At 38.8% G+C, this 24,889-nt stretch overlaps 1 protein-coding gene across 4 annotated transcripts in view; it reads left to right on the forward strand.

Annotated features, from left to right (window-relative positions):
* Nucleotides 1–24,889, forward strand: part of LOC146473100 (uncharacterized) — a 44,328-nt gene extending 19,439 nt beyond the window's left edge. For 3 of the 4 annotated variants that reach the window (XM_085118817.1, XM_085118818.1, XM_085118816.1), the window contains exons 9-26: nt 1,194–1,352; nt 2,893–2,992; nt 3,426–3,686; nt 5,296–5,450; nt 5,726–5,908; nt 7,230–7,512; nt 9,801–11,765; nt 12,699–12,897; nt 13,276–13,352; nt 14,313–14,517; nt 15,329–15,456; nt 16,522–16,707; nt 17,325–17,408; nt 17,918–17,983; nt 18,918–18,998; nt 20,201–20,453; nt 21,288–21,494; nt 22,240–24,889. In XM_085118817.1, the coding sequence (XP_084974943.1) occupies nt 1,194–1,352; nt 2,893–2,992; nt 3,426–3,686; nt 5,296–5,450; nt 5,726–5,908; nt 7,230–7,512; nt 9,801–11,765; nt 12,699–12,897; nt 13,276–13,352; nt 14,313–14,517; nt 15,329–15,456; nt 16,522–16,707; nt 17,325–17,408; nt 17,918–17,983; nt 18,918–18,998; nt 20,201–20,453; nt 21,288–21,494; nt 22,240–22,670 (5,023 nt within the window). In that variant the 3' untranslated portion in view covers nt 22,671–24,889. Of the gene's footprint in view, nt 1–1,193; nt 1,353–2,892; nt 2,993–3,425; nt 3,687–5,295; nt 5,451–5,725; nt 5,909–7,229; nt 7,513–9,800; nt 11,766–12,698; nt 12,898–13,275; nt 13,353–14,312; nt 14,518–15,328; nt 15,457–16,521; nt 16,708–17,324; nt 17,416–17,917; nt 17,984–18,917; nt 18,999–20,200; nt 20,454–21,287; nt 21,495–22,239 lie in introns of those variants that run through there. The other variant, XR_014866472.1, reaches the window with a different exon arrangement.

The following is a 24,889-nucleotide window of genomic DNA, read 5'->3' on the forward strand; positions in this document are numbered from 1 at the left end:
ATTGAGTTTACGACACGACTTTCAGAAGAACTGAAAAAAAAATTATAACTTTGCTCAGATTTAACAAAAAATCTCCATTCTTGCACTAAATGATTGTCAGATTATTCTCTACAGATTGAATAAGAATATTCTGATGCGCCGTGAAAAATATTTTCCCATGTTTTTTGCACTAATTGAATTTAAAACACTGTAGTTCTTTCAAAACTGAATAAAACCAGAAATTGAACAAAAATGTATAATTTCACCATTAATGCTTGTTTTTCGCTGTTGAAACTGTCATGCATCCCTTAGAAGTTCCTCTTTTGATTCATTGTTTCCAAGAGGTATGTTTCCTTTTCGAAAACTAATTTCGACCAGCGCCAGAGTGAAATTCCACTACATTACGATCACTCATTCACTGTGCATGCCTGAAAGTTAACAACCCACCAACCAAGTGAAAACCCCACTATCCAAATCATTGCTATAACTCGTTTATTGTGCATGGGTGCATTCACAAGTTAAAGTGATGGAGATAAATGCTAACAGATGTAGTGTTGATATCCAATCTGGAAATGAACCAACACTTATTTTACCCACTTTGGGTGAAGGTTTTTCAATGTATACAAATTGTGTTATTGGTGATTCTAATTTGCAGTTGGACATAGCTTTAAAGCTTTAACTTTATGTGTGCAGCAATGGAATGTGTGCAAATGGCTATCTTTAAAAGTCTTTAAGAGAAGATAGAATCATTATTATTAACAACTTTTTCAAAGCCAGTTAAAAATGTAACAAAGATGTCTGGATAGACACAAATAGCCATTGAGGTACTGGTATATTCAGTTGGCGGTGGTAGACAGAGATGAGAATGTACACTAAGATTTCAAATTATTGGTATGTGCATATTATTGGATAATAATGCAGGATAAGAAAAACAGTGCCTTATACTCACAAGTTTGACGAAGAGAGGAAAAGAGAGTGCCTTAAATTGATTGAAAATAGTCCTTGAATTTTTGTTTGATGAATGAATTCTAACATTTACAAGATTTGTAGCTGTGAACTCAATCACACTACTGCAGACTCCTCACTCATCTGAGTTCTTGTGTAACATCAAGTCACAGTATATACTATTTTCTACTTCCCTTTTAGAGGAAAATATAATTATGTTGTGTAAAAAGCCATGTTATTTTAGTGTTCATCTATGCATCTCTTTCTAGTTGTGAAAGTAAAAACAAGCAACCCCACCCTGTTCATGGCGGAGTGACACCAACGTCTCCTCTATCATCAGACGCTTGTAGACTGTTGAAGGAATTTCAACTTAGATATGGAATAGGATTGCTATTCTGCAAGATTTCCTATCTTGACTACCTTGTAAAGTACGTAATAAAAAGTAGATCCAAACTCACAAATAAGCCACTCATCCAAAAGTCATTTTAACAACTACATGTATAAAGGATGGTGCCTCCTAATATATTAAGTATCCAAATATTCAGGATTAGTTGCATTTCTGGACATAAGTGTAATACAGAGATATTTTTGTGCAGTTTATGACTATGCGGGAAAACCAGATCGTTATAAACTGCGCTAAAAAACCCCTCTGTTTTAGTAGTCTTTATTTTTCTTTTTTTTTTTTTTTTTGTTCTTTTTTAATTTTCAAGGACTCTTTTGTAAATCACTTATTAGTGAAATTGATTTCCTCAATAAAGAATATTATTATTATTATTATTATTATTATTATTATTATTATTATTATTATTATTATTATTATTGTTATTATTATAGGCACCGTTGTTACGTTGTAAGAAATCTGACTTTCTGGGACCATTCAGAGATGCCCAGAACTTATGTGCAGTAGCAAAAGGAGGCACCATGGTTAATTGTTTTGGCATTATGAGTTTCAAAACTTTGAATACTGTGAGATAGAGTGTCGGAACTTAATACAATGTAGTTTTGTCATCAAACTTTAATTTATGTACTTACTATAATTGTGTTAAATGTACGTGGCCACTGGAGCTTTTCAGTTAGATATTTTATGCAAGCACTGTCCATCACTTGGCAACCACATATTACCTCAGGTACAGGGACTGTACTCAGATGTGGGTGAGAAGACAAGGCAATCCAGAAAAAACGAGATGATCAGGATGTTGATGATCATGATGATCATCTGATGCAGTTAATTTTGGAACTAATGCTTGGTATAAAGTGTACATTCAAACAATAATATTTAGGTTTAGACCATTTTTAATGGCTGAGGGCATACATTTTATGTTGAATTTTAGGTTGTTTTTTATCAGTTTTGCATCATATTTTGTATGTGGCCTGCAAGGTATTTCAAAAATCCCATTCCGCATACGACTTGTGCCTCTTCACCTCCCTTCACTGTTTTTGTTCTTAAAGGATACCACATTATTGAAAATATTGTTTTTTCAAAAATGAAGGATGAAACGGGCCAAAAAAGTCTGGTCAGTGTGTCAGTAGATTGTAGGCCACCTGAAAAAAAGATTTCCGTTACGGCAATGATAAGAGCTATTTTTCCAGCACAAATGGTGCAAATGTTACAAAATGATCAACAATTAGATAAAAGATGGTTATGCTCTCAGCACTTCATATATGAACAGTTCCTCCTTCCTGTCAGAATTAATTCATTGGGCAAAAACTCCAGATTATAAGCTACAAAATAATAGTCCTTCATTTTTCTCCACACGTACGGCCATGGTTTGATTTTTGTGGAGGAAATTGCCACACACTAATATGTTTAACTTCTCAAACAATGGCAACCTCTTTCTCCTTTTCCCATCCCAGGGAGTCAAGAAAAGTGTTACTCCAGGGTTCCACTGCTAATTTTGCTGAACTTATAATTATGTTGCTGCAAGCAACATCATGAAGTAACTTAATGTTGTTTATTGTACTCCTCAGGTACCTTGAGAATGAGCCCTGGTATATACATCATGTCACCTCTTGTTTACAAGACGTCATGGAGCATGTTACATACCCAGAAATTTTTGTCGAGAGTGTGGTAAGCAAACTATCATAGAGAAATGATGCAATAATCATAGTGTGTAAAAACCCTTAGCCGCCACTTTGCTTATTCTCACTTCTTTAGAATCGAAAATTCCATGTCCATATAAATGAGTTGTTAACAAAAAATTCTTATCAGTGAGTAGGTTAAAGATATCAAATATTATTAAGTGTATTTCATGAATAATTATACAAATATGTAGATCTTTAGCATCCTATACAATCAGATCCCACAGCTTCTCAACAGTGTTTGGGAAGAAGGGGAGCTAAGTGTTCCAGCATGGGGCTAGTGCAACAAAAGCAAAGTTGTTCTTAGTACTAGTCTATGGACGTATTTTGTTTTTTGTGTCTCCATATGGAGGTTTTCATTTGCTATGTACAATGTCTTTCAGTTAAGAGGTATGAAAATGTTAATTTTTTTTTTCTTACAGTTCAAAATGCTGCTTTCTATACTGTCAGATTTGCTGGGTAAAACAAAATATGCCTTAACTAATATCAGGAGGATCTTTCCTGAAAACAGTCCAACAGCCGGTGTGCCAGTACTGGTTGCACTATTTAAGTTATCTTTGGAGTCAGGCCAACAGTTGCAATCAGAATTTCCTATGGTGTTTTCAACACTGCATCAGGCTCAATTGTTTGCCTGTAACCTGGCGACAGAACCCTTCGCGGATATTCTGGCCTCGTTTTTGAAGGTAAAAACCAGTAATGCCTTCATTAGATTTTTACTTGCTATGCTTCCAAAGCTTGATAAAGGTTGATTTCAGAAAGGGAGTTGGCTACAGGGCTCATGTTATATATTGTGACTCTATGTCACAAGTTTGAAAATAAATCAACAACTGCTAGAGTGCCATCTGCCATGTTGGATAATTCTTTTATATTGTGCACAGCTGTATGACCATCGGAGTAGTTGCATATGATCTGTTATAGTTTAAATTGAGTTTGATTTAAAACTTTTCAAAGTTGTTTGGTTTTGTTGTTGTGGTTGTTTTGTTTGCTTTCCTTTGTTTCACATTCATTACCGTTATCTGAAACAAAGGAAACTAAGAATCAAACTGGTGCAAACAATTTCAAACCAAATACAAAGTTTAGCCATGGCATACTCGTATCTTGCATAGTAACTCCACCATGTTAGAGACGGTGCTTTTGTTAGATATCAGAGCATACAGTATATACTGTATATACGCCTAGTCCCAAAACCGACAAAACAAAGTTCACCAAACAGTGTCCATTTAGAATATATGGTAGGTAAATTATCAAGATAATCATGGCTACGAATTGCAGTTTGAAAGATCAAGATTTTCCCAACGTTTTACTCATGTATGATGATGAACAGGACGATTTAACTTAATCAACGTAATTGCTGTGATGGAAGAAGCATATAATATGAAAAATTAAACAAGCCCCACCTGTAAGGTGAAGTTTGAGTGAGATTCTACCTCCTCATTGTTGCATAGAGAGATCACTAATCACAGTGATTAGGGTGATTGTAATAGCTTTTAGCCTTTGGTTGCTTGAAAATGTTTAAGTTTAAAACTTAAATGAAAAATAATGTGGCATTCAAAGTTTGCTGACACAGAAAGATTCTCACTAGGTACCTTTCAGGGGGTTTTCAACTGTCCAACGTTGCCGTCAATCATGTTTATACAGACGTCCTCTGACTTAGGGCCAATAACCATGGAAAGAAACCTAACATTTCTTATCATTACCCTATTCTTTTGAAGGGAGTTCGCATGAGCATGCATTTCCCACCGACACCTAGACACTGTTTCCAGCAATTATGCAAAATCGTGGCTTTAAAGTGAAGGCCGTGTTTTGATTCATTACCATGCACTCATTAATTTGAATTTCTGAATTCAGAAATTCAGAGTTCTTAATTTCCTTCATTGCTCTTACAAAGAATAAAACAAAACTTGGTAATGTGGCATTAACAGCTACAAGTAATTTAATTTAAAACAAACAGGTTTATTTGCAACAGAGTCATTTCGATAGTTTCCGAAAATGTTTCAGGAATCTCTTTTGCCGAACTTTTTTTCCAAATCGGTTATTCAGGTTATTGATCGTTCGCGTATAACGGAAAGTATTTTTGCCCATGGAATTCCTTCTATTCTTATATTGCACGATTTCAAGTGTTCACCGGAAGTAAAGACCAATGCACAGAAACGTAACATTTTCCACCTTACAGCGCACAATTTTGGACAGCCAATGAAAAAAGAGGTCGCTCTGGGGAGGAGAATGGTGCAAGTGAGGAGGTAGAATTTATCTATGTCACTTGATACAAGCGTTATATTATTCCCATTGCAGACTGAGATGGAAGGTCGCTATGAGCGTCTTAAGGTCATTGCCACAGATGAGCTACACCAGGATTTTTTGTCACCTCGGCTACTGATAAAGTTGATCCTGGAAATTCGAAAAGAGGCCAAAGATTACCACACATTTTACAACTTGGCCTTTTCCGGGTTAGTGTTACCTACTCGCCGCTCTCATTCAAAACAGGTTTTCTTTTTTTCTTTCCAAGAGAACTATAAAAATTAGTGATCAATGTGTTTTTATTAAAGCAGTTGATGAGCGCTCAAACTCATTTACAATCTCGTACCCAGAGTCCTCAGGTTCTTTGGCCAGCGGTTGATCGCCAGCAGGAATCTGGGTACAAGATTGACTAATTTAATAAACGTAGACCCAGAAGGCATAACGTTAACAGTTTGCATTTAATTCTGTTTATTCATTTTGACAGTTACTTTGATATGATGGAGCTGGCAGCAGTCCAGTTTTATTCCTTGTTGATGTCAGATGTTGAGCAACTTTGTGTAAATCCTCGTCGAGCTTGTAAGCGTGGCGATGTGGAGCCAAACATGCTTTGCTTGGCATTTCGATTGTCTAAGCTGGACAAAGATTGGGCAAAGTTCATTCCCTTTAGGTAAATTGGTAATGTTCTGTTTGTGTTCTGTGTGATGACCTAGGTGTAGTAGGTGTGACTAAAAACTTCGTCCATTGTGGGACTTCCCTTGGGATCGCCAGAGCGCGAAGAAAAGAAAAGAAAACAAAACAATAGGGAGCAAACCCCTTCCCACAAACTCGCAACACACAAAAAAAGAAAACTTATGTCGAAAGCTAATAATTTTATTAAGTAAGTAAAGAGGAAAATGGTACACTAGAATAATATGGTAAACCGACCTATACTTAAACTAAAAAAAACCCTATTTAATAAATACTAAAGACTATTATGCCAAGTCAGTGTGGAATTTTATGCTTCAATGATTTACTCCTAGTTCTAGTTACAGTACAAAAGCGCTTTGTTACCTCGTTCTCTTCGTTTACGCTTTGTTCCTTCGTTTTCTTTGCTTCCTTCTCGTCCTTTCGCCACACAATTAGGCTGACGTTGCCACCGGCGAATGGGTTTTGCCGAACATATGGCCAACTCCCTGCTAACGACTTTTAGCAGTGTCACGCATTCACTCCTGTTTCTTCTTTTCAAAAACCTTTCTGCTCCACTTCTTCGCCTTCTTCAGTCTTCCCTTTTCACACCACGGTACACGATTTTATGCATGCACAACGATGCCAGACAATTACCACCTAAGAAACCTTTTTTTCTCTGGAATAATAGGCCTTAATTACACAATATGTAATTAACTATGTTATGAAACAAGCTACGCCAAGTCTTATCGTTATAATAATAATAATAATAATAATAATAATAATAATAATAATAATAATAATAATAATATCGAAACAATTCAATTCAATTTTCAATTCAATTCAATTCAATTCAAGTTATTTGCCATTAACAAAAAAAATACAACATAAATACATTATAGACGACGACACACAATATTCTTACTATTACAATATTCATACTTGACTATTTACAATATTAAATGTGTTAAAGGCTAGGAAGCCTATATAGAAGCCGGGGGCTTATTAACTATAGGCTTCCTAGAACTATTGGATAAACCATAGAAGTTAAGGGTACTGATTGAAACTGCTGAAACACCAGCACATAACAACATACCACACGCTTAATTGATAACACCAAACAAACTGTGTACATGACTAATGTACAAGAGAGAGAAGAAAGGGAAATTTCATGAGACTGGTTTGCTGATACAGATATGACTAACCATCATGATCAGCTCACCTGTCTCAATACACATCCTGCAGAGGTTTCTTCGCAATGCTAGTGTCAACTGTCCAGGTCACCTTGTATCTGTAAGTAACATCGTGGTCATTTTGCATTGCAGTCATCAAATATGGCGCCAGCCATTTCAGGAGTTTGCACTGCAGTGGTTAGATGCTATCGGTCATTCGTTTCAAACCCTTGTTCCTCAGCTCACCTGCCATGATACATGGAAAGCAGCTGAAGTGAACTTCACTTTATCACAGAAACGACACCACAAAATGAGTAAAGCGAGGCCGACAGCGCAGAGACCCATGGGTGCTAGGTCTGCTTCTCTACAGTCCTTAATGCATTCACAGCATTCGGCATTCAACACTGTTAGCCCATCTACCAGTGCACCTGTTAAGGTGAGTTGTTCATGTAATTATTTACAATCATATTAAAATGAATTGAAATTACGCAAACGTTGTGCTATGACTAAGAAAACCACAGTAGCTCACCACTAGCACCACCTATTAGATACTCGGATATTGCGGGAATTGATCCGATGGTAATCGACCTTCTTCATGAGGTGAAAGATACGCTTAATGCAAGCCAGTGTGCAACCTCTTATCGTGCAGGCAATATCTTCACAGTGCTGCCGGGCAGGCCAAAGTTTAATATTCCGAAAGAACAGGTACAATTCCTTGTCGGGCAGTGGTTTAGTATTCCTGCCATAGCTGATATTCGGGGTGAAAGTAAACGGTGACTAGTGATCTTAAGTTTTGCATGGCTACTCTGTGCAAACGTGGTACAGAGTCTATCAGCCTGTATCCCTATTCTCTGGTAGCTGCATCGTTTATAGTCGGGTGGGTTACAGCCTCATTTGCGTTCGCCTCTTTGTTGCCCGATGACCTGTTTCACTTCCTCCAGTAGCGAGATACATCTCGCGGAAAGATCTCCTTCTTCACCACTGACAGCCATTTTGATACGGGAATACATATTCTTTATGCGCAAAATATGACCGAAATTAATACTTATAAATTATAATTAACAATTAGATTATGAGCTCGAGCTAAAACGCATAGAAATCGAGTGCGAATAATCTAATTGTTTTAGTATAAATCTACTAGTCGGTCAAAACTAAACAAGTAAATTATCTATTTCCTTATCGCAGACACTTCGCAAACACGACGAAGCGACTGCCATTTTGTTTAAAACAGCTACTCACTATCTATCACAGAATAGATAGCGAGTAGCGTAGCCCATCAGAGAACGTCATTCGTGATAGAACACTAGTAGATTTATACTAATGTAAATTAGCTCTAACCCAGGTTCCACTCGGTTCATTCTTCAGCGGAACAGAAATTGAATGACCCGAAGGAGCGTATCAATTTTTGTTCTGTCGCTTCAATTTCGGTTCTGGTGTGTTAACTTCACTTGCGATGTCAAAAATCTCGCTCTGTTACCATCAGTTCCAGTTCTCATTTCCTAATTTCTATTCTGTTGATTTAATTTCTGTTTTAATGTTCTTATGACAGAAATTGATGGTTAGCATAAAATATGAAGGTTCTCCTTATACAAATGTGAAACAGGATTTTAGCGGGGATAAGCCGTCATAGTCACAAGCCTCCCAGCATCTTACCCCGACTTATTCTTTCTATTTAGCGACTTATCCCTGTTAAGCATCCACTTCCCATTTCCCCGTGAAGGGAATTTCCCCATTTCCATTTGCTCGTCAGTTATGGTGAAGCTTGGCAAATTTCTTCATTCATCTTTTCTTTGTCCGCTTCATCTGGGTAATAAAATTTACTTTCACTATGGTAGCTCTCGTCAGAATACATTGTTTTTAGCGAGAAATTTCAGTAATAGCACTGCAAACATTGTCCTTCCCTTCCGTCTTTCCCGTCCTCCCTTGATTACCGAGACCCTGGTTATGAGATAGGAAACTACTGCCTGCTCCCGGTACCAATCAGACTGTAGGATATTCAGGGATACCACCCTCCTCTCACGAACAGAGAAAAAAATATTTATTTCATGTTATTGGTATCTAAACACGGTGTGTTTGTCATTGTACTGCTATTTAGGCTATTGCTGAGTACAACGTGCGTCATAAAATCAGCAAATTGACACCCCTCAGAGTGGTATTTATCACCAAACTTGAGTGTAGATCCCGAGGTGACTGAAATAGGGTGGAACAAGACTTAAGCGACTATGCCAACTGTCTTTAATAGCTAAAGGTCACGCTTTCACTAATCAGTGTAATGAAACTATCATTTTGTAAGTGTCTTTGGGTACGGATGGTGCGGATTTTTGCAACTTGAAAAAACTGGCAATTGTTTTCAAGTCCTTCTGTTGTGTCGTGCAAGAATTGCTGAAAACGTACACGTGTTAAGGCTTTTTCGTCGTTCCAATATTCCCCAAAAATATCCTTCAGGTTGTTAGTTGCGCACGTTGCTCACTAGGATGGGCACGTATTCACAATTTTGAATAATTTTGACGAAACATCATCAAAATTCCTCTAGGAGCTGCCCTTCCAATTCTCTTCAATAGTCCCTCTGTCTTCTAAGAAACGCCCATCACTTATTACATAGGGACCTTCTTACTGGTGATGACCTGCACTGTTAGTACATCTACCACGAAGTCACACATTTGGGTTAAATACAGCAAAGCATTTGTTTTTAACTAATGTGTTTTAATTCTATTTTTTGTGTAGGTTATGAAAAGTGAGGGAATGGCCAATAGCATGAAAAGAAAACAACCACTTCAGTCTGGAAAGTGCCCCCTAGGCTCTAGTCCCATTCCAAGAGCAAGAAGTCCAGAACGAAGGCGATCTCATTTTCCACATGAAAGCAGTTCAGAGGAAGACACCACAAGGATGCAGCGTGCCTACAGGAGCAGACCTCCCTCGAAAGCAAATCATGTACAACAGGTAATTGCCCAAGTCCATGAACCAAAGGCAAAGGCTGGTGCTAAAGTTAAAAATTTACAACAACGAAGTCACCAAGGTGGAAGCAGCAAGAGGGTCGCAAGTACAGCATATGGCAATGAGGGCAGTGAAGATGAATCACCAACACGCTTGGAAGTTAAACCAGAAACAAGGCAGTCAGCGAGTAATCAGGGCAGCTCAAGTAAACCTCAAGATCGTCCAGGAAACATTGAAGACATTGTGCAGATTAAAAAATGTGGTGAGCCAGGTGACCACGAAAGCCAGACAGAGGACAAAGGAAAACCTGATTCCTTTACCACGGCGGATAATCATGACAGTGTGACACCAGATTCATCAGAACATGGCAATTGCAACGAGTGTGAAACAATTTCAGAAAAGCTAGAAGATGACAAGAATGTCCCAAGGACGGAAAAGTCGTGTGACGCTTTTGAACCCGATTCTATCGGACACTCAGTCAGTTCAGAGCAAAGCCAGCATGCATTAAAGGTTGATGACAATGAGACAGACAAGGCTGAGCAGAGTGATATTCCTAGTCAGTCAGGGGATACTGAGGTCCATCCTGATGGCACAGAAGACAAACTAAATGATACTGGCCCAGGATTCTCACTGGACTATCCTAAGGACAGGAAAGAAAAGACAGTAAAAACGTCTGCTTCAGTCACGTCCTCACAAACAAAATGCGTTGGTCAGCTTCCCGGTAAAGGCAGTCATTCCGAGGATGAGCATGTAGAAAGTGCAGGAAATTTAGAAAGTCAAAGCTATGCATCCGTTGGTATTAATCACATGAATTCTGAGAATGTTGAGGAGGGTTTTTCAGATTGTCCTGGACATTCAAGAGGTTACGGCACTCCTTTTGAGAATGACTCTACTGGGGAGTCTGACAGTGACACTTTGATGCACTCTTCAGAGATGCAGAGGGAAGCTTCTGTTGATCTTCCATCTGATGTGTCAAGTTCATTGCCTGACTCACATCAGCAAGAACCACAAGAGGATGACAATACAAGAGGGTCTAACCCGAATCCTGCTCCAAAGTTAGTCTTTGTTAGCATTGCTCAAGCTATAGATCCGTTTGAGGATGGAGGGATAAGCAGTGAAGGCCAAAATACCAGTGACTTGCGTGAAAGTTGTCCAACAAAAGATATCTGTGTTAAAAATGATACAACTAGTCTCTGTGATGAGGAGGGTGAAGGCTCAAATGATCCTAAAGCTGTCCAGCAAAGTCAAAGTGCTCCAATTAACATTCCACCCACCAGACCCAACAAACTCATCGTTAGACTGCTTGACACACCAGCTGGCTCAATTGACTCTGCACTTTCTGGTTGTTTTGTAAGTGCTTCTGGGTCTGTTCGTTCTGGAACCAGTATAGAGAGCTTTCAAACTGCACGTTCTAAAGACAGTTCCTCACATTCTCAGCATTCGAGAGACAAGGAGAACAATGATGATCAAACAGACCCACCGTGTGCCTCACAGGTTGGCCAGTCAACAATTTCTGACGAAAGTGGCGATCACACACGCAAAATCCAACCAGCTAATGATGCGCCCCAGGTTTTGCCCATTTCCAGTTCATTCGTGGATTTACTTTGTGCTGTGAATCGTCTTGTGTCATTTGTCTGTCACCTTTGTAAGATCCTTTGTCCAGATGAAAGCCTTCAGACAGATGAACGTGTGGATGATGAGTTGAGAAATGAGGCCCTGCGAATAAAAAGGAGACTCTGCAATAGGCTGATTGAGGTATTTATCAGATCTGTCGTGAATCTCGTTGTTATAAGGCTTTTTACTTCCCCAAGTTGAGCGTTTCCACTTCCATATTCATCAGTGTTTTGTTTTAAGTTTCATCCAGACGCTATTTTAGTTGAGAATACCAGAGCAAAGAGGGGTTGGTCACATCCCATTAAATTTTACAGTTATGTGCTTAGCACCCTGGCATTCGAGTGGAAGCAGGGCTGTAGTTGTCTGTGTTGTGGTACACACCTCACAGCTTTTAAGACGTAAATCATTGCTTGATTTCATACCGTGGGGGTCTGGGTACGAGTCTGTGTATTATGGGTTATGGGACTCAACACCCACATAGCCAGAAAGAGCACATCGAACTTTACAACATCCTCAAGTTTGGTGTCAATCAAGCTAACATTAGGCGAGATACAGCCATTCAAAAACTTAAAAATTTACTAAGAAATGTATGGAACGCCGGACGTGTTGCTTCCTCCCAAAGGTCAGGTCACAGGTCACACAACTGTACAATGTGCTATTCTGAAACAGGTGACCACACTGTCTTTGTCATTGCTCAATATGGATAGCACCTATAACCCAGTCGTTCTGCAACTACCAGCCTTTACAACAATAACGTGTTGGTTGACCTAAAAAGACACCACTGTCCTTGGATTTGGCTGTGTGAATGGATGACAGAATAGTTTTGTCCACACAAGCATTGTTTGATGCATGGCAGTTCAGGATAGACGACCACTGTGTGTTGATCTGAGCTACCCTTAAAAGAGTTCCTTTTAACCGTCAGTATCTTTTTCATTGCTACTATTGCATTAAGCACACGTTCGAATATTCAGATTAACCTGGAACCGACGATTACAATTTTTACGATTTTGACATACATTTACTGGAAGTCTAAAATCTTTCTTTTAACACAAATGAAATGTTGTTTTTTGGTAGGTTATCCTTTCGTTTGTAATGCTGTATTCAGACAATATCCTTGGAATGGAGACTTGTGGGTTACCAGAAGATCTTCTTACTGAGATTTTGGATGATCAAGTCCAGCGGCATCTGAAACTCCAGCAGCAAGCTGGGCATTTACGGGGCTGCCGTTACAATCCCGCAGCCAGACAGGGTTGCAATACAAGGGATAGTAGTGGTAGGTATTGTTTCTTCAATCTTTACGTTTGCCAGTTCCAAAGCCAAAATGTTGATGTGCTGTTGACCGTAGTTTTATTTAATTTAATTTGTTGGCAATGAAAAGGAGAGTTCGCTGGTTGATGATATTCTTTATTCTGTCCATGTTTAGTACACTTAAAACTGTAGCCATTTGGTCCCTTTCGAAGTGAAGAAATGCCAGCAATTTACTTTTAAGAGTTCCAACACCAATTCGTTTTATTGTATGTTGTTGTTACATGTGGACTGCCTTATAACAGTTCTATTTTTCCCAGGGACGGATCTTTGCTTATTTAGCTTTATTAGGGGTAAATATTTTAACGTGGCTTTGGATGATGATATTGACCTCTATGTCATTTAGGGATGTTTATTCCACCTTGTGAAGGAGTGTCACGGACAGAAACGAATCCTGGCCAATACGAGCCTCCTACTCAACAGGTTGGTTTAATGAAGTTGTGAGTTTCCTGTCTTCCCCTTTGATTGTTATCAAGGACATTACTAAGAGAAGGCTTGTGTCAAGTTGAACCATGTACAGAGAGCTTTACACTCCTTCTCGTTTGATGCCTCTTCTCTTTTTTAAAATTTGAATACTATTTTTATCTGCATGGCAAACTAGATTTTGCAAACTGCGTTTTCCAGCTAGCATATTTGTTTAGCGTTGAAACCCATGTGACCTTTGACCTTTTACTTCTTTATTGCATACTCTCGGTGACGCTAACCCACTCAGTAATCAGCATCGAATTTGCTGTCAACTTATTATAATAATTAACAATTGGCAAAAATCATTGAAAATAACGGAAATAACAGAATCGTTGAGTTCAGTTCAGGGAATTTAGCAGCTTAAAACGGCAATGCATTAATGAGCTTCATTGTTTGCCCTTGGTATATCTAGTTTTACTTGATGAGATGTGTGTGTGACGCGTGATTTCCCTAATGCTAATCTAAAAGAGAAGAGCACGACAAGAATAAAAGTAAGATCTTTTTAGGCAAGCAGCAAGCAGGATTACACACTTTCAAAGAATTTTTTTAGTGATTTTAAGAATTGATCGCAGATCTTCATTGTTATTATAAGCTGTATGACTTCTTACCACAAGAGTGGGGCAGGGATGGCGCAGTGGTGAGAGCACTTGCCTCCCACCAATGTGACCCGGGTTCGATTCCCAGTCTCGGCGTCATATGTGGGTTGAGTTTGTTGTTGGTTCTCGTCTTTGCTCTGAGAGGTTTTTCTCCGGGTATTCTGGTTTTCCCCTCTCCTCAAAAACCAACACTTCTAAATTCCAATTCGATTTGAAAAGTATCCCCAATTAGTGCTCTGCGCTTAAATAAAGTGATTGATTGATTGATTGATTGATTGATTGATTGATTGATTGATTGATTGATTGATTAATTTATTACCAGATGGGTGTCCGATTAAGCAATGTGGCGATTTTAAGAAGCATCCTTCCGTGGCTGTCAGAACATGCAACCACAGCTGTTAACAATCATGACTCCTTACCATCTGCTCATCATTGTTATGTAAGCAGTACTGAAAGTGAGGTTTCATATTCATTTTCGTACTGTGAGTGCGGACCAAGTCTGGATGGTGTCACCAACAATACTGCAGGTAAATCAAAAAGGAAAACTAGAGAGTGATCAATGTCACCAGATACGTTCGCGATATGAATATATATGAAACTTGTACACGCACTGGGGATGAAAGATTAAATAGAAGAAAAGGTTCTCGCAGTTATCTACGCAACCAGACTGTTGTGAAAAAAACTGAAAAAAAAAAATTCAAGCTTGAACGGGATTTGAATCCATGACCTCCGCGATGTTGGTGCAATGCAGAGGGCATGGGTTCAAATCCCTTTCAAGCCTGAATTTTTTTCAGGTTTTTTTGCAACCGCCAGGTTGCGTGGATAACTGCGTGAATCTTTTCTTCTATATAACTTTCGGGATAACTGGGAAACATCGGTACACTGTAGCGTACTTGTGCGGCTTCAACGACATAATCGACTGTAATCGCAAGTGAGATCTGTAAACCAAACTTTACTTGTAGTGTAGTACGGTGAAAAGACCAATCGTCAAATATTTCCATCCACGAAGCTACCGGTACATAATACTAGATTAATGAATGAGTTATGATTTTGATTACAGTAATGTAAAGTTTACAGGTCATCGAGCGACCTATGTAACGACCGAGCGAGTGTCATTTCCGTTCATTACAATAACTCGTTCATTGCTCATGCGCAATTTATCAGTCAAAAGTACGCATTCGACTATCATGATACTAATCTCGTTTCGAGATCTTCTCTTATCTAGGTACGAGATTATCATACGTCATATATACAAATATAAACCTTTAGTGTGGATTCTGAATGAATTTCGTATTCACATTTTTTGTTGCTTTACTCTTTCACTGATTTTGTTTACAGCTGAAGCAGCCAAATACAATGTTGCTCAACCCAGAACAGATGAGCTTCATGACCAACGGATACTAAATGATGAGTTAGAGCACTTCTGTAGACTGGAGACAGCCCAAGTCAAGCTTGTGACCTACAGGGTTAGTGCGCATGTGCAAACGTAACTGTGTGCGTGCATTGATTTTGCATTTGTAACCTATTTTGACACATACGGACGTTCTGAGTAATTTTGGCTGACCTGTTACTCCGCTTGCCATGAAAGAGACTTATAAGCAGTGGACGTAACTTTGTCCAGCAATATTATACTCACACGACAGTGGCTGCAGTACGGGATCACAGATAATAGATCACCCAATTAAAGTATTCTTACCCTCTCAATCAAAACTGTTTTCAGTCTTGTAACGGTGCTGCAAGTCCTGTAGATGACGGATTATAGCATGCGAAATGGTCTCTGTACTTTTATTTGCCCTTTGTTTGTTTTCTAAGGTAACGTTCAACTGACCGTATTCTGGAACAGCCTACAGATTTTTTTTGGGGGGGGAGGGGGGGTAAATTTAGGAATACCAATCTGCACACTTTAGCTGACGCACGGTCCTCAAGACGTGCGAGTATTCCGGTAACTCCAAAACATTGTTCATCGCGACCACGGCCACACGAACACACCCTTAATCTGCATACTAAAAGCTTCTGTTTTAGGGTTATGTAGGATCCTTTGGCAATCTCTTAATTTGTGAAGTGAATTGCGCGGAAAATGTAAAGAGATGTTGACAGATGATGGAATTATATTGTGATTGTTGTTTTGCTGGCGGATTACGCATTGCCGTGATGTTAAGAAAAGTTATTGGCGGGGGTTAGAGATAGAGAAGCGATGCTCTCACAACTTGAACAGTGGTCCACTCACAATGTGGCCAGCGGAATTTTAAACAAAACTAAGAAAATATTGTTTTCGTTTCACGTTTTTAAGTCCGTACCTGAATTTCTAATACTATTAGAACTTTTAGTTTTGTCTGAAATTGCCTGATTTTCCTGCATTTACATGTTTTCGTAATCTGATTTTGGATCATTTTGACTTACACTTGCTCCAATGTAAGAGTGAAGCTTCTAAATTTCAAAATTTTTGTTTTGATTCACAACCACTAACGGGAACATTTTTGTTACAGTAAAGTAATTGGCACTGAATATATTGAATGCTTTTCTTCTTTCAGATAAACAAGTTTTTTAAACAAGTTTTACAGCATTTACTCGACCTTAACCTTCCAAGATATGGTATCACAAGACGTCTGAGACCGGCCAGGGAATTCCTATCACGTGAACTGCGGAGATTTCACGGTGTGATGTATCCAGACTGCTTCAACAAACTTCTTACTGACATATGGACTGCAGTGTCTGAGGTATTTAATTAAAAAGCTAGTTCAATTCATGAAAGAGGTTTTTCGTGTACAATTTGTTCTTTGGTTGACCAAAGCTGCACAAGTACCGTATTTTGAAGCACGGGAAGACCATTTTTTTACCGGCTTTATCACCCAGTTGATATTTCAGTTTGTATTTCGCAGATTTCGTATAGCGCAAGGGCTAGTGCAGTGAGAATGCAGTGATTTCTGTCAACACTTTGAATATGTGGAATGTTGATATTTGGATTAGGTCCCAACAAAACGCCCCCTTCAATGTGTGTGTATTACTTTTTGTTATAATTATTATTATTATTATTATTATTATTATTATTATTATTATTATTATTATTATTATTATTATTATTATTATATTTATTATTATTATTATTATTATTATTTTTATTATCATTATTATCATTATATAAATAGAAGTAAATAGTCTCTTTTTTAATCGAAAAGAATTGTAAATAACTTTTAATAACTCTTTTCTCTACTTTTAACCTGTAAATAACATTTGACTTGGAATATTTTAATAAAGAGATTATTATTATTATTATTATTATTATTATTATTATTATTTTACTGTGGTTCTTTGCTTTTTGTCGCCAAATTTTTAGAACTTTAAAGAGGAATTGTCTCGATTGGTGAGACGAAGGTCTTCAGCATCAGAACACAGCAAGCTCCTCCTACAGGCTGTAGCGGTAACGAGTTTGTTTTAACTTAAATTAGTTCACCTTTTGTGAAAGAGCAGTTTGTTATGAAGGTCTCGAAGGAACTCTGTGCACGTAAGAAAAAGAAACATAACCTTCACAAAGATTGTCCCCACCCAGAAATGTCGAATGGCGTCACGACCGCCTTGACGTAAAAATGTATTTAGCATAACATCAATGCCGCCTTTACTATAATTGAGTTCGACGAAGAAAGAACGCACTCCTAATATGGATTGGAGTCGAGATTGTATGGGACAATGTTGATTGCATGAATGAATGAATGGATCTTGGGGCCCTTATCTGGCATCCACCGCAGATTTTGTAGGAGCGAATGACATCATCACCAACTTGGCAAAAGAGAGAGAGCCTTGGATTGAGATCATCGAACCCACTCCCAAATCTTTGATTATAACCAGTATATATTTATTTGCTGAGCTCTTCAAACACGTTTTCGCCGCATTTTCATCTAAGATAGCTGATTGTTGAAATTTTTCTTTCAGTACCTGATACAGTTTTTCCACGCTGAAGGGATTGGATTAGATCATGATGAAATGGCTGCACCCTTGGTAAGTTGATACGCTTGACGGCTTTCATTTATGGTGTATCTTTGAATGACCAAAAAATATTTTTTTTTATCACTGTAAACGATAAAATAATGTTTTGCTAACAGTAAGCCTACTAGTGCACAGAAACTAGCATTGAATATCTGCGGCTGCGGATGGCTAGGATGGAAATGCATTGCAACTTGAAAAAATTGGCCAATTTTCCATATTGGTTTTGTGTATTTTACAGAACTTGCTAAAACTGATTATAGTTAGTTAGTTCTTCCTTGGAGAAATCTCTCTGTATTTTCTTCCCGGTGTTCTAAGAGCAATTTCATGTAAGCAAAAAGGTTTTCCATGGAATATTTCATCAGTTTTGATCAAAATAAAGCAAAATCGTCGTGACAGTGCCCCTTTAACTGTAGTCCAGAAAACGGCTTCAGAATCCTTGTCATTGATCTCTAGTGTGTTGCACGTGAAATCTGGTTTGTTTATGTCTTTAGAACGCTAGAAACCGTTTGGAGTTTTTAGTTTATTGTAAGGTACGAATTTCTCTACACGCTTTCTATGTAGCCTGTTAGCGGAGTGCGCTCACGTGGATGGATTTTCGCAAGTGTTTTGTTGACAACGTTTCAGTAAAAGTCCTTTGGCCTCGCTGCCAAGAGATGTTTGTAAAAAGCGAAGATAGTTAGCCTGCCTGTAGACTAGCTTTCTGTTTTATGTTTATCTAATACTCTATAATTATCACCATCATCACCTAAGTAACACGGTGACTGGACACCATGGAGAGCAATGAAACGATGAACCCGGCTCAGTGTCATAACTGTACCCACCTGATCTTGTTGTTACATATTTTTGAGTAAATGAAGAAAGCGAGGGAAGATGTCAAGAGGGGAAACTTGGATTGGAAGACGCATCAGTGATGGCTAACATGATTGTTTTGGTTGCCTTCTTTCAGGAAGCTACAGTGAAACACCTGCAGTTATACACCAGCCCAACTGACAGGCTCATTTCCATGTACGACTCCCTATACAAGCAGGTATGCAGCAAGCACCACTGATGGAATTTTTGATGAATGTGTTTCTATCCGGGGTATCTAATCGACGAAACCAATAATCGATGGAATCAATAACAATCGATTGCAATCGATATCAATTAATCAATTATCAATGACAATGGCTAGGCAATCGGTGATGAAGATTTTTTCCCTTGGTACCAATCAAAAGCTTCATTGAATGGCATCGATTGACTTACAATCATATACAAGCGATTGATATACAATCAGCGCTTCAGTTGTCCGCAAAGTTTGTGGACGCGTGAATTACAAGTTTATTATCGTTTAATAAACGGAAATACCTGAGCGATTTTGTCTCCCCGAAGGCATTAAAAATTCATGGAGATAAAATAAAGGAAATCACTACTGTGAAGGAGGTTTGGAAATGTGATGTTAAATTTTGTGAACTTTTGCTTCGAATTTCTCCAAGAATTATTAATGATTTAAGAAGCCATATACAACACTCTAAAGAGTGTTTCATCTTATTTCCAAACACCTCAAAGTTGGTTGCGCCTCGTTTTTTTTTTTTTTTCAACCAACTCCTCGGTGTTTCGAGATCGATTGATTTAGATGCACTCTGGGTAACAAGGAACTTAATAACAACATCTCTATAAGTTTGCGTAAAACAGATCAGCAGCCGTAACGGTATAAATTTATTTCATAAATCGACGTACGAAATACACGAGAGCCTGTAAAAAGGTACCAAGGTCATGTGAAAAAAAAAAAATCCCTAACCACGCACCAAACCATGTGTATCTGCTTGCCAGGCTGTGTCCAGAAATAACTGATTTGGAATTTCTTCTTCACTGGAGGTGTGGCACACGTTACATTTTGACCATCGATAACCAGCCCTGTGTGACCTATCGATTGGTCATTGGTTTGCTCAAACCAAGCGATACAAATTAATTAGTTGGAAACGATTGGTATCTATTTATTGATTGCGTTCCCGATTGAATGCCCGGGATTTCTATAACTAAGGATAGGAACTCTTTTTTACGTAGTTCGAGGTGACGCGATTCCTCAACAAAATTGTTGACCCAAATAGGTGTAATGTTTGAAAAAATGTTATTGCTTGTGCAACTTAAAATGTCATCTGTTCCCTCAAACAGACCTTCTCAGGACTACACTAACCCGAGTGTTCATAATTTACCTTGAACCATTTACAATTTGTTCGTGTTTTTACTCAGGTGCTAATTATGCAGAGGCTTTATCGAGTAGATGAGATGACGTCATCGGTTAGCATCAGTTCGCATCAGGCTAGTGCCAATGCCCCTGCGGACTCTGTCCTCCAAGCTATGCGCAAAGAGTTACATACAACGCGCAAGTGTTTCACAGGAGTACAGCTTGTCGAGTGGGTGAAAGACTATGTTCGTAACCATGATCTTGAGAATCTCGGTGTGTGTATTGGAAGCACAGAGACTGAGACTGGATTGGAGTTAGGTAAGCTGTATTATCTGCTTTGTGAGAGAAACAAACTGTTGTATTCGTGATCAGAACTCAAGGACATTCCTGAAATTCCAGTTAGGAAAAAGAACCGTTGAATAGGTCAGCTAAATAAATCCTGTTAAGGACGGTGCCTACTATTGTTACTGCGCGTATGTTCTGCGCATCTCGACATACTCGGGTCTCCTATAGGCACCCTCCTCAAATTCGTGTTGGTCGCCCGATGTGCCGAGTTGCCTCTCACAAAATCAGTTGGTGATGAACGTTGATACCATGCCGATCCTCTGAATACTGCGTATGTTCAAAGGCTTGTCAGTTTCAGTCTTGGGAAGATCGTCGCGTTTCATAAATGTTAGTTGAACCACTGGAAGATCTTCTGATTTTATGGTCCAACATAATAACACACCCTGAATGGTCCAAATATTGACCTTAGTAGCCTTTGGAAAAGGTGTCCATTCCCTCACTGGTAGAAGAGAATTAACCCTATTCGTGAATCACAGCAGCGTGTTCTAATGGCTTTGAAATTTTGTGCAACTTACTTTCACTAGAAGTGATATATGTTAAATTCATATACTTGAACTGCGGATGAAAGAATGACTAGATGAGAGACCTTTGCGGTTACGTACGCGAATTAAGCACAATAAGCAGTTGTGAAAAAATAAGCGTGAAAAATCTCAGGTGGATTCGAACCCATGACCTCTGCGATACTGGTGCAATACTCTACCAACTGAGCTATCAAGCCAACTGGGAGCTGGTCAATGTGTATTTTGAATTGTTGCCACGTTTATGTTGCTTGAATTAATAACCAGTTTTCCCTTTGTTACTTTGCAGGCCAGTATCTGCTGGAGCACGGAATGATTATCTGTGTCTCCCCTCCGCCACTTTTCAATCAACAAATGCCATCTGACGGAAGGGGAAAAGATGCAGTAGTGTTCGTAGACAACGCGCCAGCAGAGAGAGGGAAGGTGTTCATCAATGATATACCACCGCCAGACATTACCATCAACGATATCACAATTACAACCCGGAATAGTAATGGTAAACATGCCATTCTTGGTGCATTTTATTTGATACTAGTTGTAAGGGCATCAGTTGTTAACACGTGACCCATAACTTTTGTGCTTAAGGCCTGGCTAAACTAGGAAACATTTTTTCTTGTTAAGTTGTTTCCAGAGTGGCTAAATTAGCGAGAAGCAAACAAAATGTTTTACTGCCCCGGTGGCTAAACGAAAAAACATTGTTTTGGAAAACAAAGGACCACACATGCGCATAATAATAAACTTTGTTGCTAGGAAACATTTTGAATGGGCAGCACTGGAAACTAGTCAACATTGCTTTTATGGTGGCTAAACTGGGAAACATGTTTCAGAAGCAAAATTTGTGTCTGGGAAACAAAGAAGTTTTTGACCTGAGGCAAAAACATTTTCTTGTTTCCGAGCAGCAAAATTTTTTCCGCAACATTTGTTTCCTAGTATAGTCAGGCCTTTAGTTTCAAGTGATGAGAGGGTGAGCTAGGTAGCGTTACTAACAAGGTTCTGTTAAATTTGTTGTCTTCTTGGGCATGGGATTGGAACTTTATCCCTGTCTTGTTCTACCGTAAAGATTCCGTTATTATTATGCCGGACTTCTACTTACGGAAACCAATAGAATTCCAACGAAGTTTTAGTAAAGAAAAGTTACAAAAATCACTGAACTCCCGGTCTTACAGAGTTTCACTAGTACGGTTGTCCTTTATGAGTGGGATTGAGTTTACCAGTATCGTTCCTTTACTTATTTCTTGTAGGTTCTCCATTGCGCTCGACGTCACAGTCTTCAATAGTGGATGACTCGGAAAGCCAAGACGAGGCTGATGATGAGTATGAAGATGATGATGATGACTTCTTAGGCAGCGGGAGTGATCTGTGGACTCGTGCTAACAGTTTGCTGTCCGAGCGCAATGCCACGTTTTACAACCACCACAAAGCTTTCTATAAATTTGTTTGCGAGGAAGACAGCTCTAGAACGGAGATAAAGATCAGTCTTGGCATCACTGATCGGTTGAATTTGCCAGGCAAGCTGAAGGACATTCTGTGTGTGTTACACGCCAGAAGGGATTCGGATAAAAGCGCGCGCAACTTTCTGAAGAGGTTACCTAGACAATTGTTGTATGAGGCTGTTGGCGGAGAAACGGACTTCATGTGTTTTAGTAAGCTCAGGGTCTGCCAGACTTCATAAAAAGTTTGAAGGGAAGTGCAAGGTAGAATACGTGAATAAAGATACGAGCGCTCAAATGTAAGCAGTTAAGCGTTAGGTAGATTGTTTTATGAGATGAAATCGAGCCAAAGCCGTATGTAATGATAGCAAGTTATAGAGCGTACGAAATAGATAAAAGGTCAGTAAAGAAATTTACTTTCAGGATTGAAACGGAGCATAATTACTGTAACGTGCTTTTTTGTCATATCAGCAACTGTTATACTGAGCCGGTCAGTTTTTGCGTAGACTGTAAAACAGTCTTTTTTTGGTCCGAAACGCACGTTGTCTGGAGCGAGCGAGAAGACTGGGAAGAAATAACGCTTTCGTCCATTCGCTTCTCCCGCCGTGAATTTCAAGACAAGAAAACAACTGTTTTGTAGTCAGCAATTGTTGGTGCAAGAGCTTGGCTTGTCATGTTTGCGGCAAGTAATGTTTTTTGTTTCGTCGACGGAAAAGAAGTGTCTGCTGTGATAATCTCTGCATTGAACTAATATGTACAATAAAAATCGGATGCCTATAGGCTCTCAAGGAAAAATAGCTTTAGAGCCAAAATCTATTTTTTTTTTCTTTAATTCAAGTTATATCGACCAAAGGAGGTTCATCAGTTCATTTTTAAAGTATTGTGAAGACCAAATAGAAAATTTACAAGTTTTTGTGACTTTGGGAACCAGCGAAAAGTTGTCCTGGGTAGGCGAGTTTTTGTGTACAGGGCAAAATGTTTTCCGACCTACTAGACAACCTTAATACTCAGGTAGGCTAGCCGCCTTGTAAACACGGTAAGGGTAAGTTCCCTACCTTCTTGTAAACAGGCTTTAATTTCAAATTCTCCTTGTTAGTTTCTTCAGCCCACCGAAGCGTGACGCTTTAGTTGTTTCGGCAACTATCTAACAAAAAAATGCTTAAACGCCACAACGGACAACTTTGCCTTGGTTGTTAGGGTAACCCTACCTCCTTGTAACAGCACCTCAAACACTAACGGTGGAGGCTTGACACGCCGTATTATTAAGACCCCGAACCCCCCCCCCCCCTCCCCCATGGGATGCTTTTCCACCTTAGGGCTACCCAACAGCAGTATGTTGCCAGTACACATTTTGTAATACAGCTATTTCAATCAAGGTTGTCGGATTAATATTACTGAAAGAAAGTATGGGTAGCTGTAATTCTTTTGTACCTTCAAGGTTGTAAAGTAGTGCCATAGGCCTAGGATAGTTTAAAATACCATAACATCAACCTCTGTTGGGGTAAGCCGTGGTCTAGTAGCCTGCAAGGAAGCTCTCTCTTGTAGCAAACAACAAGGAAGGAACCGTTCAATGAAAATGCTGCAAGTATACGAAGGATCTGTAAAAGATCTAATCAGCCAAAAATATAAATGAGTCTCTTGTTGGTCAGCCGCGAGAGGATTGGGGCTCCCAGCCCAGCTCGTATATCCTCTCACTCTGACGGCTGACCTGATAGCTAATAGAGAGCTTCCTCGCGGCTAAATTACCCATATCACTTTGCAGTCTTGTTGCTGGATACGTCTCGGTGAAGAAAGGCAATGTGGAGTCAAGTTCAATAGACCTTTCTCCAAAATGGCGGCTGAAAATTCAAATAAGTTAAAATTAAAAATGTATACTAGCACTAGAAAGAGCACCTTTACTTTAGTAACCTTGCAAAGTTTCAGCATATTAGGTGTTATGTCAGCTTAGGAAATGTAAGTTGAAAAATGAAAAACTTACAGACGTCCGATGACGTATACCCCCAGTCATACAAACGTCTGTAAATTTGTCAAATTTCATCTTACATTTCCTAAGCTGATATAACACCTGATATGCTGAAACTTTGCAAGGTTACCAATGTGCTCTTTCCCGTGCTGGTATCAGTCTTTCATTCATTCAGTTCAATTTTAATTCATTCAAATCTGTTGCCGCCATTTTGTAGAAGGGTCTATTCTAAGATAATGAAAACAACTGTAAATAAAGTACGAATTTAATACAAAAATTTATATAAAGAGTTGGTACTCAGTTTTATTGTTGCAATAATACAGAGTACAATATTCTTCAGATTATCTAAATAGTTTTAAATCAAGTTATCTTGTGTGTCTCGAAATTGCCCACATCTGTAATCTTTGACATCAAATATCAATTACGTATGTGTTTTTTCAGTTTGTTATGTATATTTTCGTTTAAAATGTAGGGAATAAAAGTTGATTCATCCCTTGA

The sequence above is a fragment of the Pavona decussata genome, unplaced genomic scaffold, assembly GCF_977016875.1.
Source record: "Pavona decussata unplaced genomic scaffold, jaPavDecu1.1 SCAFFOLD_95, whole genome shotgun sequence".
In the NCBI taxonomy this organism is placed as follows: Eukaryota; Metazoa; Cnidaria; class Anthozoa; order Scleractinia; family Agariciidae; genus Pavona; species Pavona decussata.